General features: G+C 38.9%; 2 protein-coding genes across 2 annotated transcripts; both read right to left on the reverse strand.

The window, feature by feature from the left end:
• Positions 1-7,990: 7,990 nt before the first annotated feature.
• Positions 7,991-15,775, reverse strand: LOC133718413 ((R)-mandelonitrile lyase-like). Its single transcript, XM_062145247.1, has 5 exons — positions 15,396-15,775; positions 15,047-15,310; positions 14,458-14,891; positions 9,051-12,660; positions 7,991-8,963 (listed from the first exon to the last, which is right to left on the reverse strand). The coding sequence occupies exons 4-5, from the start codon at positions 9,760-9,762 to the stop codon at positions 8,089-8,091; spliced, it is 1,587 nt and encodes a 528-aa protein (XP_062001231.1). The 5' UTR covers positions 9,763-12,660; positions 14,458-14,891; positions 15,047-15,310; positions 15,396-15,775; the 3' UTR covers positions 7,991-8,088.
• A 142-nt stretch (positions 15,776-15,917) lies between these two features.
• Positions 15,918-19,684, reverse strand: LOC133718412 (stromal 70 kDa heat shock-related protein, chloroplastic). Its single transcript, XM_062145246.1, has 8 exons — positions 19,063-19,684; positions 18,154-18,406; positions 17,975-18,054; positions 17,720-17,862; positions 17,510-17,608; positions 17,194-17,383; positions 16,652-17,050; positions 15,918-16,491 (listed from the first exon to the last, which is right to left on the reverse strand). Exons 1-8 carry the CDS (start codon positions 19,576-19,578, stop codon positions 16,078-16,080), a joined length of 2,094 nt encoding a protein of 697 aa, XP_062001230.1. The 5' UTR covers positions 19,579-19,684; the 3' UTR covers positions 15,918-16,077.
• Positions 19,685-21,517: the final 1,833 nt, after the last annotated feature.

Below are 21,517 nucleotides of genomic sequence, written 5' to 3' on the forward strand. Positions count from 1 at the left end.
GTTATGAGTATGGATATCTAACCAGCTATGCTTATTTTGATGAGGTGTTTCTCTGTAGTATTTGATTTGCAATCGAGAGTAAGAGCTTAACAAATGTTAAATAATTCATTTTTTTTTATTTTTAAAAACCGAACTTGAACCTAGCCGAACCAAACTGGGTTACTCTCGAAAATGTTAAACCGACCCAAAGTTCTAGTTCGGTATGGCTTGTTTCTCGATTTCGGCTGAAAACCAAACAGAAGTACCGAACCCACCCCTAATAGTAGAGGTGGGTGTTGGTGCCAATTCAATTTAAGGAAATCCGGAGACACGTAAGCCCACATATCTTATAAGAATCAGCAGAATTACAAGCATGAACAGAAATAGGACCCCATTATATCCAGCCCGCCGTAATAATAGAAAAATGCATTGGCATCGATATAAGTAACTTTGAGGCTACCATCTACTAATAAACAAATGCATAGACACTATTATATAAGTAATAATGAGACCATGCAAGTATATATCCAACCCAAATATCTCCCACAGACACCATTAGCCGATTTGTGCCCGGTAATTGGTGGTATCAGCCCACTTTTGTGGTAGTGTCTCTGTGTGTGTGTGTACCTTAGAGTAAGGGATCCTTTTTTTTTCCGTCTTTTCTAGGAATAGGGCATTAGACCAATTTTTCGATCATATTTTGGCATCTCAACCGTTTAGTTTTTAAGTCCTAATGTATAGATCACTTCTGCAAATTTTTAGCCAAATTGATTATCGTTAAGGTATTCAAAGTGGTGATATTTTCTGGGTTGCGGACGTCTGCTCTCGAACGGCTCCGTGTGTTATATATATATATATATATATATATATATATATATATATATATATATATATATATATATATATATATATATAGTCCCATATGCTGGACATCCACCCCTACCATTACCACCCAGTAATAGATTCAATACCATTGGTAGCACCCTTGGTACTTGTTTGGACCAAAAATGAACATTTTGGCCTGACAAGGCACGTCTTGGAGAAATTGAGCCAATATCAGTGGCTCAAGCTATATATTGTCGACAAGCTCGAAATATATATTTAGAGGCTAAATAAAGCCTACTATGGAAGTATGACAAGTCAACTTTAGCATATTTTCCTACTTCGGCTAGGAAAAACCGAGCTAGACAAGGAAGGAGGGGTGGCAGACTAACCAAATGAAATCTAAATGTGCTGAAACTTTTCAGATCCATTCTAGACAGCCCAAGGATCATTTCTTATGAAGAGTGCAAGAGCTTTTTTTGAGTGGAAAGCCTTCAAACAATCAGCCCAATTTTCTACAGAAGCAAAACTGGAAAACTGGACCTGTAAGAGGTCCAGCAGCATTTTCGGCCCAACCACATGAAATAAAAATCTGAAAATTTTTCAGGATGATCTACACTCATAGTGGAACATTTCATATGAAGACGTTGAAGGCATATAATGAAGTCTTGTTGGAGAAATAATTGAAGGAATAAAGGGGCAGAAACTGATCTAAAACCAGCTCAATATTCACATGTTCATGTTTCCTACCCACATGAAGAAAGCTAGATGCTTTTCTCTTTTTCCTTGGATATATTTTTCTTCTACAATCTCTTTAATAGATCATCACCACTTCCATGTTGCTGCACCTTCATGCTTTGCTTTCATTTCATCTTTTCTCTATCTTTTCCATATTTTACAAGTGAACTTAGATCTACTTTCATTATTTTTCTTCCACTCATCATTTCACTCTTCTTTTTCTTCCCTATATAAACACCTTCTCCTCTCATTCTAACACACACATTCACAACACAACATCAAAACATCTCTAAGATGATCTAAGTTCTCTCTAGAGCAAACCTCTCTAAGAGCAACTCCTCTCCTTCTTTTTCTCTTAGCGGTGATCTCACTCCTAGTCTTAGTCTTCTCAGAAGCCGACTTTCAGTGCCACCAAACCCTCTGTCAACGTGCTTCGATCCTAGTCTCCTCGGGAGCCGACGGTAGTGCCGCGACCACAACGGTTACAGAACCAGCCAAGCAAGGGTAACGCCCTAGCAACCCAGCCAAGCTAAAGTCACGCTTTAGCAAGATCTCAACATTTCCCGGTGATGTCGCTCTGCTCGATCTACAATATTGAGTATCGATTGTGTTAACAAGAAGAAAGCTCAGCAAAAGTCCTCACCACGAGGCAGAAAGAATCCCACGACGAGGTTGGTGCTCTCCTCGTCCACAATTGCTTGAAAGAAGTCAGGTCAAGGGACACCCCCGACGACCGCACCCGAACGGTGCTGGCACGCCCGCGCAGAAAAGAGACTGTTGACCAGCTGCAGCAAATTTGGAGCCAAACATTTTGGCACGCCCAGTGGGACAAGGTTAGAATTTTTTTTTTTCTTTTCTTGAAGACATTCAACCACCGGGCTTCAAAACAAACATTTTGGCACGCCCAGTGGGACTATACTAGAGTCTTTTTTCGTCATCATTGAGATGTCAGGGGAAAATCTTTACCAAAAGAAATTCCTAAAGTGAATTGATGGACAATGTTGCCACCATTGGCGATACCGCCATTAATGATGAGTTTATGCCTATTCCCATCCCAGAGGGGGCAAGCATTGATGAACAGCTCGCGATCATCATGGCCAACATCGAGAGGAATAAAGAAAAGCAAGCCAGGGACATGGCCATTTTGATCGCAAAAACAAAGCAGAGGTTTCGCGATTGGGACCTAGAAATTGAGCAGAACGCTCGAGAAGAGGTCATTTATGAGGCTGATTTGCCTATAGGTGGCAATCAACCTAATGGCCTCACTGGTGAATCACAGCCTTACATAGAGGCTACTTATGGAGAACGTCATCAACAAGATTGTTCTTCAGACAAGAAAATTGTCTCTGAACAAATATCTGATGTCTCTACTGATCAAGCCAAATATGTGGCTACTGATCAGATGCATGGGGGGGCAAGATATGACCCATGATCATCCCTTTGATCAAGAGAAGTTGGCGACAATTGGCGACAAAGCCGATCTTGGGACACCGTCATCTTCCAAATTACAATTGGAGATCATGTCTCGTCAACCAACAAAGATACTTGGGGGGCAAGAATACCCCTCTCACGAGCCAAATTCCTCCAAATTCTTCAACGAGAAGTATCTTTGTTCTTTTTCTACAAGCTCTCATAGGAGGGATTTTTACCCTACAAATTTTGATACATCGGAGCTTGGAGTGAAGCATAGATGGCCTCCCCCGTGGCCTTCTGGAGGTTAGCCAAATATAGTGCTGCTAACTTCTTTCTTTGTTTTTAAATTTCCTGTCAATTTTCAGTTTTCATTTTTATTTTCGTCATTTGTGAATCATAACGGAATAGGTGAAGTCTCTTTTGTTAATATTGGCCTAAACTCCTTATTGGTGCCTAGTTCAGGTCCCTTAAGGTTAAGGGCGGCTTTTATTAACACTTGTTGAACTGTCTTCACACTTATGACCTTTCTCATCTTAGTAAGTATAGCCTATGTGAAATGGTGTCTAGAAAGGGGACAACGTTCATGACAGGTTCTTGAATCCAGAAGTGCGTGCAAATGGGCCTAAACCACTATGTGGGAGTAGCTCATGCCAAAATGGATTCTGCCTCTCTTGTTCGCCCTCCCCCATCTGGCCATTTCAGTAAGGTTGCCCAAAGGATTTGAAAGAAAATTTGTGTCTAGACGACTATACTTGGGCCGCATGTCTAAACCTTGATTCACATTGTCTTATTAAAAAAAAAAAATACAAAAATACAAAAATACAAAAAGAGTTTCAAATTTGTGCGTCGCGGAGGATGCAAAAAATTGTGTTCTTGCCTAATAGTGGCTGGAACTTGCTAATATACTTAAGAGGCCATTGGTATTGGTTTGGGCACATATACAAGAGGCATTTAATATGCCTAGTATGGTATTAGCAGTGGAGGAGGTCAAATAAATATTTTTGCCAATAATTGTGGCGAAAGCTGGGTTGCGAATTGTTGGCAGCGAAATGGTTTTAATTACATGGCCTCGCAAAGGATGGTTCGCGAAGGAAGACTGGCGATTAATATATGTATGCTCACTATGTATAATTAAGAGGGAGAGAGGCTACTGTTCAAGTAATTTTAGTCAAGCCAATACAAGTGGCTTTGGAGCAACGACATTATAAGAGCAGTGCTGATTCAAGACCTCTTCAGTCAAGACGAGGACCTTTGACTTCGAGGTCTGGGGGGCAATGTTTGGACCAAAAATGAACATTTTGGCCTGACAAGGCACGTCTTGGAGAAATTGAGCCAATATCAGTGGCTCAAGCTATATATTGTCGACAAGCTCGAAATATATATTTAGAGGCTAAATAAAGCCTACTATGGAAGTATGACAAGTCAACTTTAGCATATTTTCCTACTTCGGCTAGGAAAAACCGAGATAGACAAGGAAGGAGGGGTGGCAGACTAACCAAATGAAATCGAAATGTGCTGAAACTTTCCAGATCCATTCTAGACATCCCAAGGATCATTTCTTATGAAGAGTACAAGAGCTTTTTTTGAGTGGAAAGCCTTCAAACAAACAGCCCAATTTTCTACAGAAGCAAAACTGGAAAACTGGACCTGTAAGAGGTCCAGCAGCATTTTCGGCCCAACCACATGGAATAAAAATCTGAAAATTTGTCAGGATGATCTACACTCATAGTGGAACATTTCATATGAAGACGTTGAAGGCATATAATGAAATCTTGTTGGAGAAATAATTGAAGGAATAAAGGGGCAGAAACTGATCTAAAACCAGCTCAATATTCACATGTTCATGTTTCCTACCCACATGAAGAAAGCTAGATGCTTTTCTCTTTTTCCTTGGATATATTTTTCTTCTACAATCTCTTTAATAGATCATCACCACTTCCATGTTGCTGCACCTTCATGCTTTGCTTTCATTTCATCTTTTCTCTATCTTTTCCATATTTTACAAGTGAACTTAGATCTACTTTCATTATTTTTCTTCCACTCATCATTTCACTCTTCTTTTTCTTCCCTATATAAACACCTTCTCCTCTCATTCTAACACACACATTCACATTCAACAACAACATCTCTAAGATGATCTAAGTTCTCTCTAGAGCAAACCTCTCTAAGAGCAACTCCTCTCCTTCTCTTTCTCTTACCGGTGATCATACTCCTAGTCCTAGTCTTCTCAGAAGCCGACTTTCAGTGCCACCAAACCCTCTGTCAACGTGCTTCGGTCCTAGTCTCCTCGGGAGCCGACGGTAGTGCCGCGACCACAACGGTTACAGAACCAGCCAAGCAAGGGTAACGCCCTAGCAACCCAGCCAAGCTAAAGTCACGTTTTAGCAAGTTCTCTCTACTTCCCGGTGGTTCTCGCTCTGCTCGATATACAACATCGAGTATCGATTTGGTGACGCAAGAAGATTAGCAAAAGTCCTCACCACGAGGCACAAAGAATCCCACGACGAGGTTGGTGCTCTCCTCGTCCACAATCGCTCAACAGAAGTCAGGTCAAGGGACACCCCCGACGACCGCACCCAAACGGTGCTGGCACGCCCGCGCAAGAAAAGAGACTGTTGACCAGCTGCAGCAAAATTGGAGCCAAACAGTACTAATCATCCCAATTACCAGTCAGCTCTAGTCAACCAATATGACCCATTCAAATCTGACTCCCAAACAAATTACAAAAAAAACCTCTCCTTACTTTCAGCGAACTGTTCACCATCTCTTTTATGTTGAACCAACCATGAGTCATCTAAAAAATCCAATGTCTTTAGTCAAAGCTTATTACCCTCCTGGTTTTCACTTTTTACCTAGTCACCCTAGCAAGTCATTAAAGTTTTATAGAGATATTCTTTTTGAAACTAAGTCAATCACCATTAAACCTATTCCTGACAAAAAAGACTCAACCAAAATCTTATACCATTCTCTCTACATAGTTCGCATCATTTCTCTTTCTCAATGGGGTGATCCTCCTTTCACCTACCACAAATGCGGAGACCTCTCATTCAATTACTATGATTATGAAGAAGCATGGAATACCATCTTCCTTCATCAAACTGATGATTCCAGTCATTCATGGTTCTTAAATTTCAATTTCAAATTCAACAGACAATTTCCAATGTGGTTCCTCGGATGGTGGAGGGCTCATGGTTGCCCTTTCGATATCCTCCCACAAGAAATCAAGAATGCAGTCACCTGTTTCTCAACAGTCATGAATTTCACAAATTATGACTTGAATTTTCCAGTCGCATTACATTTTATGGCCAAATACAAGCCCCCCTGGATCTTTAAATGGCATTACGAAGTCAAAGAACATGTAGTCTCCAGAAACTTTAGGTTTAGGGTATATATATATATATATATATATAAGAAAACGTTGATAACTGTGATTAATTTTATAGAAAAGTCAACACCTAGGCGGTAATCAGAATATCTTAAGAAATTGAAAAAATTAATCACACAAGAAAACGTTGTTAATATCCCTCAGGAAAAAATTTGTCTTACCTCAACCTTTGACAAATTTAAAACTAGTAAAAAAGAAATAACAATCCAAGACCTACAACAAGAAATAAAGACAATTAAAACACAAATACAGTCTTTACAAAAAACAAATTTAGAAATCAGTCATGACAACAAAGAAATCAAACATGACTTAACTATTCTCAAAATAGAACATGAATTCCTTAAACTACAGCATTCTAATGACAACCCTCTTAATAACGATCCACCTGGGCAAAATGATGTGGAAACATCAGAACAAAACACTATCAGCATCATTCGTCAAATCAAACTCAAAAAATGGTATACCACAGTACAAATTAAAATTAATGATTTCCAGTTAGTAACAACAGCGCTTATTGATTCTGGTGCAGATCTCAACTGTATCCAAGAAGGCTTAATACCTTCTAAATACTTTGAAAAAACAAAAGAGTCATTAAGATCAGCTAACGGAACCAAGATGGATATAAAATATGAAATCCCTAAAGCTCATGTTTGTCAAAATAATGTATGCTTCAAAACACCATTTGTTTTAGTCAAAAACTTAACCGACAAAGTAATTTTAGGACTTCCTTTCATTACTATAATTTATCCTTTTACCACAGAATATGATGGGGTTACCACCTATCCATTTGGTGAACCAGTAAAATTTACCTTTCTATCCAATCCCGAAATACACACCCTAAAGGCTTTCCAAGAAAATTCTATCTCAAAAACACTAAATTGTATTCAGGCAAAATATAAGCAGATCACATTTCTTAAAGAAGAAATCAATTTTAAACGAATCGATACTCAACTCCAAGAACCTTTTCTCCAACAAAAAGTCAAAACATTCGAAGAAAAAATTATTAACGAATTATGTTCGGATATTCCTACTGCCTTTTGGCATAGAAAAAAACCCTGTAGAAATTCTCGGGTTAGAAAGTCTGGAATGTGATTGTCACTGCCTTTAATGAATGCAATTTCAAAATCAAAAATACTTAAAATTGCCTGCCATCTGGCAAAGATCTGTTTACTAGCAATATTTTGAACATCTTTTTCTAGGACATCCTTTGCACTTTTGCAATCGACTCGAACTAAAAATTTTTGATTTAATAAATCATCTTGAAATTTACTAATACATAAAATTAATCACAGTTATCAGAGCCTAAAATTTCTTATATATATATATAATATATATATATATATATATATATATATATATATATATATATTCATCTTCTTTGTGCGTTGTTTTTTCAATTTTCATCATATTGAACTTGGAATTTGTCATTCATTATTATTATTATTATTATTATTATTTTTGCAATGAGTGATAGCAGAGGAACAACCTCTCTAACACTCCAATTTATTATGCCAAAAAAATACGAATGACAATGGAGAGAGACCTAACTAAAACCTCAAGAATAAACAATTAAAACAAACAAGTCAACGAAATCTAAACTGTGGAAGACCCAAAACATCACTCTCATAGAACGACAAGAGAAATGGAGGAGGCATATCCCACCATACTTGCTATGACAAAGTTGCTCATTCATTATTAAATTATGCATAGGCTGCTGTTTTATTTAATTTATGGGATAAACTACAAGCTGATCAGGTTATGGGATTGATAAAGGAAGCATCTTTTCTTTCTTGAAGAATTTTGAGCCCTTGGTATCTTCCAAGCATCAGCAGAGTGGCCATTGGGTTTGTGCCTGGTGAGTCCAGGAAGGTTGATCCATCGATCACTCTCAAGCCTTTAACACCATAAACCCTATAATTCTTGTCAACCACTGACCCCACAGTGCAACCACCATGGTAGTGCCAGAGGGTATTGATACTCGTCTTGCAGAGTTTCTGGAGCTCGTCTTTAGTAGGCATCGGCTTGTTTCGGTATTCATTCGAACCCACTAAGGAAGCAATTGATTTGGACCTTAAAGCTAGCTCAAGCAGCTCGGTCATCTTCACACATTCTGCCAAGTCTTTTTCGCTTGATAGGTAGTTGAACGTCACTGATGGGTTTGCTCTGGGGTCAGTGCTGTTGAGTTCAAGCTTTCCTACGGATTCTGGGAAGGCAAGTTTGCCAACATAATAGCTAACAAATGTTCCATTCAAGCTAATAGGTAGGATTGCTGCCTCGATTATGATTTTGAAGTCATCTGCTATAGCAGCAACTTTGGCAGGGTCTGGTGTTGGATTTTGCTGCTTGTAGTTGACATAGACTAGAATAGCAGTATTGTCTTGCATTCTCTCTCCTACTCCCTTCAAGTTGAGTACGAGCGGGATTTCAAAGTTTTTAAGGTGTTGTTGAGGGCCAATGCCACTTAACAACAAAATCTGAGGGCTGCCTAAAGCTCCTGCTGATAGTATCACATCACCCCATGAACCCGAGTTGTCTGGCTGGTTGAGGTAAGCTTCATAAGTCTGGTATGAGCTGCCATCACTCTTGATGAATCTTATACCTCGAGCTATCTTCTCATCTCTGGTACCTGCAAAACCATTTACATTATCAGCAACAGAGGGTTTATCTTACATATTGTACATTAGATGCTATTTTAAAGAACTACCATGCTTACCAGTTCTTTGAAAGATAACTTTGTCTACGGTTGCATTCAAGAGAACTGTGATCTTGCTTGGATTTCCTGCCGGTAGAAGATCAGCTGGTAAGTGTCTTCTTCCCTTGTTATCGAACGAAGTAGCACCAATTTTTGTTCCCTGAATATGCTCCAAACTGAAACCATTATAGGGGAGAATTCCAGCTTCAAGAAAGCTAAACGCAACAGCATGCGACCATGGAGTCAAATGATCAGGTTTAGAGATGAATCTAGATTCCACCCATTCATAAGCATCCTTTACTCCCTCATTACTCCAACCAACCTTTTTGACAAAATCCTTGCTTGCTCTGCCGTAAAACCCAGCATTGATAGCAGCTGATCCTCCTAGCACTCTTCCTCTGAAATTGGCGACACCATCTGTCGAGACAAAGCTTTGTGCAACTGATGTATATTCATTAGTTTGGAGAAATGGGAATCCGAAGTACTTCTGCTCTAAGATGAAGGGGTCTCCGTAAGGCGAGCCACCTCGTTCCACCAGCAGCACTGAGAATTTCTCAGACAAGGTTGCAGCTAGGGGGCAGCCCGCACTGCCTCCGCCAACAACAATGTAGTCGAAGGACCTACCGGCTACTTCTTCGACATTTGAAGTCATATAGGGGAACGTTTGCTCCGAAGAACATATAGCCAAGTGAACAAATAGAAGCAACAGATGCAATGAAAACCCCAGCACCATGAATGTGATGAGCAACAGTAGAATTGTAGAAGCTTCAAGGCTGGTAAATGAAACTGAGTTAACATATGGGGAGATGTATATATAGTTTCAGGTTCTTAACTGTTCTTCGGTGCTGGTAGCATATAATTGTTGAATTAGCATAGTTTCAAGTGCTGGTAGCATATAATTGTTGAATAAGCATAGTTTCAAGTGCTGGTAGCATATAATTGCTTCAAAACTTGAAAGTGACCTGCATTATCCTCATAAACTTTTGCAATTAGCCACCTGGTTAGACTTTGCTAGCAACATGGTTAGACTAGTTAGACTTTGCTATGCAAAAGGTCACAATCGATTTGGTCATCCAATGCATCAGCCTACAGATTGCTGTGAATCACAAGACTTCTTGCAAATGCCACGATATTCTAACATGTTTCTTGAGGGCCAACAATCCCGTCTATTTCAAACTAGAAAACAAACAAAGTCGCTCGATCGAGTATTTTCGTGGGGCCAGCCAATTGAAAATCAAATCTTCTAGGAAGGCGACATACATTAATCTTCAGCTGATCTTTTAATTTAACATACCTTTGATGTTGAAAAACAGGCATGACAGAGTTATCCTTAGTTTGTTTAATGCACTCCCTTGAATTTAACAATACTAACTAGTTGAATACAAAAAAATCCTGCATACATAGAACTATCTAGAAGTTGATATACTTTAAACTAATTGAAATTGAAATATCTAGAAGTTGATATACTTTAAACTAATTGAAATTGAAATATCTAGAAATTGATATACTTTAAACTAATTGAAATTGAAATGTTCCTATACTAGCAGTGATGCTATCCATCTTCTCCTTCAATCACGAGCCACTACATCAGACAATGTTAATATAAGCTTGGTGCATATCCAATTTCACAAAGAAGAAAAAAATGCATACCCTGCTATTCATGTCATTGGTAGATCAATGCTGACCATGGATTCCTGAAAGTAACAGAGCCATATTGACAATATGTTACAGAAACAAAATTGAGTAAGAAATAGCACAAAAGGAAATGAAAATCGCAAAGCCAAGTCTTGATTATGGCTAAATACAATCCCAAATATCATTCAGTATAATCTGATTCAATTCAAGCATTGTTGCAAGCTTTAGCAAGTCTTGGGGAAGTATCTGAAAAGAAGGAAAACCCAGTGAGAATCAGAAAACAGCCTAAGTTCATACAAACATGAAAGCAACCAAATTGAGAGATTAAGTACGAAATGGGATATAAATAAGGATCGACTTGACTGGTGGAGGCTTGGATATCTTGTTGACACTCGTCTATGGTTATATATCATCCATATTAGCTCCCTTGTGTTGCAACTTGAAATGACTATCAACTACAAATTACATGTTACCAAATTCCATCCTTTGTTAAAATGAAATGAAAAAGCAAATGAGCCAACACAAAAAAGTGGAAAAGAAGAATAGACGTTTGCGAATTTCTGACCTTCACATCACAAAGGATGTCAAAAGGGGAGATGATAAAATCTGTCAACTAAACATTGTGGAAATGTTTTTGACGAATCATATGTCAACTTTGTATAGTCTGAAACAAGAATGATGACGTCTTATTAAATTGGTGTTACGGAGCTATTTTTAAGACAAATGCATGTAAATGGAAAAGAAGCATTGTAAAATTCAATATTAACTCCTTTTCTTCTCTGCATGATTATCCAGCCAATAAGAATACCTGGACACATGTAGGTTTGTAAAACATTTACCTGCTCAATATTGACAGTAAAGGGTCCTTTTGATTGACACTGAGGGCAAGAACCAACTTAACTTCTGAGAATTCTAAAAGAATAGCCCCAAGACTGATTTGTTACAATCATACTCTACTTAATGCAACTGGGGAAACAAATCAGACCAACGGGTCACAACCCCTCCAGTATGAATAATGGTATTCAAATGAATCAGCCTGCACATCATTAGAGCATGATGAAACTAAGCTAGCTAGATAAATTGCTTGTAATTGATCTCCAGACTACACTTATTCGCTGCAAATGCAACAGTGAATTGTCTCATATTATGAAATAATGTGATGCTTTATGTAGCTTACAGGACCCATTAAGATAAAAACCAACACACGGACTGCAGTTAGCAGGCCAAGAGAGTCTCACATCTAAAAAGAAAACTTTATATTAAAAAAAAAATGAAATAATAGAATTGGAGATATCATCTCAATTCTTGTTAGGATCAGATAAATGCACAAAATCCAATTGGGTGAAGGACTTGACTTCTATCCAGAGGAAAAAAAAAAGTGTAGACACTACAAAATCTATTATATCAATATACCGATCAACAAAACGAAATTAGAAAACAGCTGCATGCTATTTCAGTTGTTGAATGAAAAGTTATAAACAAGACGAGGAAGTTGTTGTGACTGTAATAGTACTAGTCCCATGTAAATGTAAGTGTGAGCTGAGGAAGTAGTTGTAAGATTCAACCAGAAAAAAAAGCCAGCTTTTTACCCAATTGAAAGAAAATACATGCCTTGATGTATGAAGAGGGGTTCATTATTGAGTTTTTTTAGAGACCAAAAGACAGGAAACCTGAAGCTTTGATAGATGCTACTACCAGTTTGTGAATTGATGACCTGAACACCCAAGAGACACCTTACCTTGCCACTGTGGATATTTATGTTCTTTATAGGAAAGTGATGTTTCATATGCTTCAAGAGAAGTTTCAAAAGCACATGATTTTGGCACTGCAGTAGTTCAGGTTGCAACCTATACAAGCTTGAGAGTCACACTTGGTTGTCAAATTTTCCGGCAGTTCAACTTTGCAGTTTAAGTGATGATGAACATACACTAGGCTCCCTGCTTATGGTCACACAGATTGTCCACATTAATAGAGTTGCGAACATTGGTCTTGAGCTCTGCACAGGTTTGAGAGTTATCAATTTCAATAATAACATGATTCATTCTAAACTATTGATTATGCCTTTGCTTGTCATTCCTGCAATTGTTTCTATCTTTGAGGATCAATATTGTTGGTATGTTGATTCATCAACGACAGAACATGAATCATATTTTCTTGAGGAAGGAGGTGTAGAGAATGTGCACAAATAGGGTTAGTACAAACTCCAGATTGTAGCAAATGCTATAGTGGGAGTTGATTACATTTTGCAAGCTCCAACTCTGAAAGCATTGGGGCAAGAGGGTGTAGAAAATGGTATTACACTTGTCTTTGCACCTAATATACTGGACAATGAAGAAGGTGGACTTATTGTAAACGTTGAAGATGTGAGAGATGATGTTGTTTCTTCAAAAGCTCAAGGAGCAATTCCTCAGAACTATGAGGCCATGATCTAACCATTTGAGTATGTAAAAGTAAAGCAGACTAATCTTTAATCTTTATGTTATGCACAAATACTATACATTTTGTTGGTATCTTATCTTCTTATGCTTGCCTTTAATGGAAGCCGAACTCCTGTCAGGGACAAGAGACATGGCACACAAAGCCATGAGGCCATGACTATGACTTATGACCAGTAATCGATACAATTGTGAGGTAACTATCATAATCATACTATACCGTGGTTTCTTGAATTAGTTTTTCTTAGTTCCTTGTATAGTTCATTGGATTTGGCAAGTTATATGTTTCTTGATAATTTTTCATTGATTATCCAATACTAAATTCTGTCCACCGTGATATATTGGGATGAATTTAAACCTCATATTAAAAAACAGAATATAACAGAAACTAGACACTTTCAATGATTAGTAGTTGACATATATCAGTTTAGGTGTATTTCTAAGAAACCTAACCATTCTATGTTGGTTGTTTTACCTCTGTTATGAAATCAATCATCTTGCCTTTTTATCTTCTTTCTTCTTTCTTCCTGCTCTATACAGTGTGAAGGCAGCTAGAAGCACAATGTCCTAAATACATTTTTAAATCAATGAGTCTTAGTGATCCAGTATGTCTTAGTTTGTGATCAAGTGCATCTGAAATGTTCACCTACCTTCTGTTTGATAAAATGACTTACTGTGGTCCTAATGAAAGTATGTGCGTCTATATGTGTGTCTCCCATGTATAATTAACAATCTGCATGCTAAACTATAACATTGAAAGCAATGCTGATATTTTTTCTTTCAGCATTCTCATAAATGGAGTTTCTATTAGTCTTTGAAGAATGAAACCCCAATATATGATTTAGGCAATTCTCTTCCTAACTATCGTTTTCTGTGTTCAATGACTAATTTGATATAGCTGGTACAAGGAGTCCAGCTGAACCACCCATATCAGCTTCTTTCATCAAGCAACACAGCCTAGCCCGAGTTTATATTGGTAAATTTCGGGTCAGCAGGCAACAGGAGCACCCACGTTCTATTTGAGTGTTGACGGGATTCTATCTTAAAAGAGCTGCAGTGGCGCTGGAAATTCAAAAGTAACATTCAATGGAGCAAGAAGAGTAAATGAATTTATTGCCGTCTGCTGGAAACAGAGGAGATGCAGACAAGCAAAAGGAATTTGGCCTATTACTACACTTATGTACCATTGAAATGGTATTAACATATGTCATTCTGCAAACTATTTATATAGTTCAAACATGCAGAAAATTTACATAGTTGAGCCGCACCCTTTCAAAGAACCAAATATTGGTTTTATTCACCCTAAGAAGCAATATTAGAGCTGTCAACACCGAAAATAATATGAGATAAGAACTTACCATGAAGTGAAAGCTTTAGAAACAACTGGTTCACTTCAATGACTAACTCGTTCCACACTTCCACAACGAGAAACTTCTGTTGCTCCCAACTTCATGCTTGTCCTAGTAGAGTGCGATATGAGATCCATATTATACAAGTCCATGGCCACCAAATAACAGGTACAGTAAATGAGAAGAAAAAATATAGTCAATGACTTGCTAGTATTCAAGAGGCAAATCAAGTATCTCAGCTATCATCTGATCATCTCTCAACCTAGCCATGTCTAGGGCTCGCTTTACCTTGACAAGCAGATGCACTACAATGGATTCATCATTTCGCTCACACAAAAGCACCCGGGCAAAGAAGAAGCGCTTTCAGGGGGATGAAAATAACATTGACTTCCATGGAGTTCCAATCAGTGGCGGACGCAGAAATATATATCTCTGGGGGCAAGCTGGAACATATTTGTACCAAATGGAAGCAGAAGAGTGCAATCAAAGAAACCAAATTTAATAAAAAATTTCAAGTGCAGCACAAACAAAATGCAGATCTTTGGATATGCTATATTCTAACCAATTAGGGAAGTCATTAAACCAATCAGAGACAAACCTTCGTTTCCCTTCTCCGCACTGTGTTTGGATGAACTAATGATTACTAGGCTGACAAGGACCTCTTAGCAGATACTCTCTTCTAATTTTATCCCTAAGATTGGGATGATAATCTGAAATCTTAGTTCTTTCTCCAGGATCGGAAGGAAGCTTAGCCAAACCAATTTCTACACAACTCTGTTTTGATCTTTCACTCTCTATGAGGGGTGATGATAACTCGTTTGATGTTCGTTTAAAGAATTTCTCCATCTTTAATCTTTCACAGCTGCAATTTTAATAGAAAAAGGTAATTTAATCTTAATCAACAGAGTCATTGATTTGGGAAGTAAACTAGAAGATGAAGAACTGACCTTCAAGATCATCAATCCAAGATTGAATTGCAGAACGGCAGAGAGTCGAAGTCGGACTATCGAAGACTGGAAGTCTGGAAGAATTGAGTTTGGTTGTTTGGGGATTCTCGATAGAACAAAAAGAATGAGAAATGCTGAAATGGGAAATGGGGTCGTCTGGGAATGGCAAAAAGCATGGCAAGCTTCAGCCTTTACATATATACAATTATATATGAATGATAGTGGCATAGTGCTTTGCGAAACATCACCATGCACAATTATCTAAATATATATATACTCAGTTGCCAAATGTCAAAAGCTGCCCCCAGTCGTCCCTAGGTGCGTCCGCCATTTCCAATATATGACTAAAAAACCAAAGCAATAGAATTATTATTGGGTAGAGAGAAGACACACGCTCCTTTAGTGAGTTCATTGTTCAGCATTTGAATGGACTTGCTGCTAAAACAATGTGCATGGATCAATCCAACATCTTGCTTTCTCACCCTAATCTAAATTCAATAAAGTAAACTTAACGATCTTCAATCATCTAGCAACAATGTATCTCATTCTCCATCAAAGCAAAAATGGCCACAATTAACCCCAACCACCACATCGAATCCTGCCACAGTTGATTCTATCTCTTATACACATTTACTGACCAAGAAATTAAACAAGAAAACGACTATCTACCCAACCACTGTGCTCACTTGCTGTCAGTGAAATCTGCATCGATCACATCTCCTTCAGGTCCCTTGGCCGATGAGGATGATGATTCTGCAGGCCCATCTTCAGCACCGGGTGGTGTTGGCCCTGCACCTGCACCAGGTGCACCAGGCTGGTTGTAAAGGGATTGTCCAAGCTGCATAACTTCCTGGTTGAGAGCAGCCATGGCATCCTTAATAACTTGGGTTGAACCCCCAGAAATCGCCTCCTTGAGCTCTCCAAGTTTTGCCTCAACCTTCTCTTTAACTGGGGCTGGAACCTTCTCTCCCAGTTCCTTAAGCTGCTTCTCAGTCTGGTAGACAACAGAATCTGCCTGATTCTTTGTATCAATGGCATCTCTCTTCTCCTTGTCCTCCTTTGCAAACTTCTCTGCTTCACTAACCATTCTTTGCACCTGTATGTTTCAAGAAATTTTCAGATATAATTCAAGACTACAAACATAAATAGCTGTGAACCAAAGAGCACAACATGCATAGACTCAGTCTCCAAATCATACATCACAAAGCCAACCATTTTTCAGCTCTCTAATCAACTACATCATATACAGTACGTACCTCATCATTAGGGAGAGTGCTAGCACCAGTAATGGTAATATCCTGCTGTTTGCCTGTGCCCTTGTCAACAGCAGCGACAGAGAGTATACCATTGGCATCAATATCAAACTTCACTTCAATTTGAGGAACCCCACGTGGTGCAGGCGGGATGCCATCCAGACGGAAGCTACCAAGAGATTTGTTATCTCTAACAAATTCTCTCTCCCCTTGAAGAACATTGATCTCCACACTTGTCTGACCATCCGCAGCAGTTGAGAATACCTCTGACTTAGAGGTAGGTAGAGTGGTGTTTCTTGGGATGATCTTTGTCATGACACCACCAAGGGTCTCCAAACCCAGTGACAGTGGTGTCACATCCAACAATACAATGTCGCTTACATCTCCAGCTAATACACCAGCCTAGAATCAGGCAAATAAAAGCAGCAGTAATCAGGTACCCATAATAGTAACAGAAAAACCAATAACTATGAAAGCAACACAGTCTGAAGATAATAATTATACATGTGTAATGTTATAAATTGTTGAAAGAAATTATGTCCCACCTGAACTGCAGCACCGAGGGCAACAACTTCATCAGGGTTGACTGTAACATTTGGTTCCTTCCCCGTCAACTTCCTTACAAGCTCCTGAACAGCAGGTATACGTGTTGAACCACCAACAAGTATTACCTCATCTAGGTCTTTGAAGGAGAGCTTTGCATCCCTCAAGGAATTTTCAACTGGTGTTTTAACTCTGAGGTAAAATATAAAAGAAACATTCAGTATTTGGATTGCAAAATGTCCATGGATTAAACTGTTATAGAACAAGAAGAATCGGGTAAAGATAGCACTAGAAACCTATTACAACAATAGTTCATACCTGTCAAGGAGATCTGAGCACAACTCCTCAAACTTGGCTCTAGTAAGGGTTGTCTCAATATGCTTGGGGCCATCCGCAGTAGCAGTAATGAAAGGCAAGCTGGAACAGAACATTTATGGCCAATAAAAGACTTTAAACATACGGAAAGTGACAAAATTTGAAGTATCCATGGAGTAATATTCAAATGTATCTCAGATAGCAGGAACCCACCTAATGTTTGCCTGTGTCAAAGATGACAACTCCATTTTCGCTTTCTCAGCCGTCTCAGTCAGCCGCTGAAGAGCTTGTTTATCCTTCAATAGATCAATTCCTTCATTTCTTTTGAAGTCTGTAGCAAGCCAATCAACAATCCTCTGGAAAACATAACCAGCATTATTAGTGTTTGTATCACTTCACCCAAAGGAGAAAGTCTTAATAAAAAGGGAGTATGACATCAGAGAGAATGAAAAAGAAGCAACTCCTGACCTTATCAAAATCATCACCACCCAAATGTGTATCTCCAGAAGTCGATAGCACTTCAAACACACCATCACCAACCTCCAAAACTGTGATAGAAGGAGGACAAAGGTAATTAGTATAAGGTTTCAAATCAACATCGACATAGACGGCTAAAGGCAACATATCCCAGTAACAAACACCATTACCTGAGACATCAAAGGTACCACCTCCAAGGTCAAATACCAAGATAGTTTCATTGTTCTTCCTTTCAAATCCATATGCTAATGAAGCAGCAGTAGGTTCATTTATGATCCTCAGAACTTCCAACCCAGCAATACGGCCAGCATCTTTGGTAGCAGTTCTTTGAGAATCATTGAAGTAAGCAGGCACAGTGACCACAGCTTTGGTGACTTTATCATTTAAAAACTTTGAAGCGTCATCCACCAGCTTTCTCAAAACCTAATTCAGTGGTAAAATGAGATTAACATTAGCAAAACCAAAGCCAAAGCATTGTTTTTCACAATAAACCAAATCCTATCAACAGAATCATGTAGTTTTATTCGACAAAAATATGTACAGAAATACTTTAAGGATAAGTGATGCCTAAAGGTTTGTAACAATGACCCCTAACCCTAACACATAATGCATAAGAAAAAGAAACATGAAACAAAGTTCTATAATTCGTAATCATTCAGATAATCCATTGGCCACCAGAACACCATAAAGCTACTAAACCTCAGTTTGGGTGCGCAAATGGGTAGGAGAGCTTTTCCACCCATAACTGTAGAACATTCTCTCCCAAAGACACATGCTTCATACCTAAATCTTTACCAACAATCTCTCTAGCAACCCAAATACGCACTAGTATGCCAATTTTCCATCCGAAATACAAACCCCCCATAGTCTCGGAGTTGCTGCTATTCAATATGCAACTCTCCATACAACTCGGTTTAGGTAAGCAAACATGTATGAGAGCTATTCAAACCCATTACGTTACACTTTTTTTGCAGTACTAATATGACAATTTTCCACACTTGAATAATCAGAAACATACAAATTGCCACAAAAATCTTATCTTGACGAAACTCAAACAAAATGTGATGTAAAAATTATACCTGAGCAGAAATTTCTTCAGCTGCAAACTGTTTCCCAATAGCAGGACAATCAAGCTTGACATTCCCATTCTCATCCCTCACAACCCTATACGAAACCTGCTTCGACTCTTCGTCAACCTCAGACATCTTCCTCCCAATGAACCTCTTCACCGAAAAGAAGGTGTTCTCCGGGTTCACAACGGCCTGCCGTTTCGCAATCTGGCCCACAAGCCTATCGCCGTTCTTCGTATACGCCACCACGGACGGCGTCGTTCTCTGCCCCTCGGCGTTAGTTACTATGGTGGGCTTCCCACCCTCCATAGCGCCGACGGCCGAGTTCGTCGTCCCCAAATCGATGCCGACGACTTTCTCGTTGACTATGCGGAGCGGCCCGGCGCGCCGCACGCCGTTGGACCTGAGGCTGACGAAGCCCCTCAACGGCGCCGTTTGGCCGAGTTTGTGACCTAAAAACAGCGTCTTTGGGGAGGCGAAGTTGGGGGAGGTGCCCAGGACGTTGATTTGAGCCGAGCAGGCCATTTGTGAGCGGAAGATTGGGAATTTGGGGTTTTGAGAGAGGTGGAAAAACCCTAACCCCTGAAAATGAGAGAAGAAGGAGAGGCTTTTGAGAGAGATTGGGTTTCTCTGAGATACAAAGTGAGAGTAGATAAAGGGTTGAGAGAGTGGGAGGGGTTGGATTACCTACTACAAGACTCGCATCTGCAGGCGATTTCTTCTCCGCATGCCACCTCATCAACAAATCATCCAACGGTCCACAGTTTTCTTTGAAAAAATAGGTAAATTCATTTTCTTATCATCACAAGAACAGCAGATTCTTGTCTCGGATCACAGCTCCTTAAGGACCACGCAACTAGCCAAACTGACAAAGTATCAACTTATTACAAACAAATTAAGCTCGTTTTCCTAAAAACGATACTATATTTTATAAGGGGCCGTGACCACTTACCCAATTTTAGCCCAAAAATTGCCCACTTACTCCACTAAAAGTTGTTTAACCCTATTTACCCAATCTAACAGTGTTTGACAGTATTGCCCTTATTTTAATTAACAAATTACACTCATGTCTCTCTCTCCTCCTCCTCATCGATTTCTCTCTCTCTCTTTCTCTCTCTTTCTCTAACCTCGTCTCAGGCTCTCTTTCTCTCTCTCTCTAAGCCACCACGTCCACCACTCCACCGTCGATGTCGGCCTCCACCGCCGCCGCTCTGTCCCACCGTCGGACCACCAGAGGATGACGCCATCCAACTCCACGATCCCAACCCCTCTGGGCTGATTCGAGATAGTATTCAGTGCACCAACATGAATGAACGGTTGGATAACATTAAGTATATATTTTTATTAAAATGAAACTGCCTATAAATATCAACAGTTGATATTTATTACATCTGTTAGTTCATTTGTACCGTCAGTGTATAAAAGAATTTTTCACTTGGTTCTTAATTTTTTCTAATTTGCCCGTAAGTGAATATGAGCAACTTTAGTTTCCTCATATGCACAAAAGCTTCAGCATTGAAGGATCGGTCTTCCTGGTTGTATGAACATACATCTGATATCAATATCATCCTATCGACTGACATTTTCGTAAATATCCTTGCAAAAAATCAGCTCAATTAAAAAATTGTTTGGTCATCTAATCTTTGTAGAATGCTCCTAGTAATCAACTGACCAAACAGTTCCCATTTTGATTAAATTTTTGGTAGCAAGAATTCCTGAAGGATGACATAAAATATGGATCCTGATCTATCCTGAGCAAACAAAAGGGATGCATGCGAAATGGAGGAATTGAAGTGTGATTTAGCCAGGATAAAACCAGCTGGTATTTCTCCTCAACATGGCCAATGATGACAATCACTAATTGGAATCCCATGTGTTTTCTGTTATTTTATATTTTCTCCCATGCAATTTTTAGTTCCCAGTGAACATTGATCTTGAAGTGGTCTTCACAGAACAGGTGTTCATCTATGCATCATGAATGAACCAAATTAATTCAGGAATGGATTAAATTATGTTTAGTCCCTGTACTATGACCCGTTTTTCGTTTCAGTCCCTGACATTCTCAATTAATCTGAAAAGTCCCTAACGTCAAAATTTCCGTCTGATTGGTCCCTCCCGCGTCAAATTAGGAGTTGGTCTTAAGTGAAATGTCCAATATACCCCTCTGTTATTTCTTTTTCCTTTTTAATTTCTTTTTCTCCTTTTTTTTTCTTTTTTCTTTTTAATTTTTTTTTCCTTTTTTTCCTTTTTAATTTCTTTTTTGCTTTTTCTTCTTTTTTTCTTGTTCCTTTTTAATTTCTATTTTTCCTTTTTTTTTCTTTTCATTTTGCCAACTTTCTCCTTCCTCAACCCACCAATCCCATTCCGATCAAACTCCACAACCCATCTGTTTCTCTCCCCAAATTGAAACCAAACCCAGCAAAGACCTAGCTTGGCGGTGCAGAGATGGACATCGAGCAAAAGC

This window comes from Rosa rugosa, chromosome 6 (genome assembly GCF_958449725.1).
Source record: "Rosa rugosa chromosome 6, drRosRugo1.1, whole genome shotgun sequence".
NCBI lineage: Eukaryota > Viridiplantae > Streptophyta > Magnoliopsida > Rosales > Rosaceae > Rosa > Rosa rugosa.

Bases quoted from the DNA above. Each gene is read 5' to 3' on its own strand.
- LOC133718413 (XM_062145247.1), bottom strand. From the start codon at position 9,762: ATGGTGCTGGGGTTTTCATTGCATCTGTTGCTTCTATTTGTTCACTTG. The intron at 8,964-9,050 runs GTAAGCATGGTA...ATGGTTTTGCAG, and splicing joins AGTTATCTTTCAAAGAACTG to GTACCAGAGATGAGAAGATA.
- LOC133718412 (XM_062145246.1), bottom strand. From the start codon at position 19,578: ATGGCCTGCTCGGCTCAAATCAACGTCCTGGGCACCTCCCCCAACTTC. The intron at 17,863-17,974 runs GTCAGGAGTTGC...TATGTTTTCCAG, and splicing joins GTGGTGATGATTTTGATAAG to AGGATTGTTGATTGGCTTGC. The intron at 17,609-17,719 runs GTGGGTTCCTGC...GTTCTGTTCCAG, and splicing joins TTGACACAGGCAAACATTAG to CTTGCCTTTCATTACTGCTA.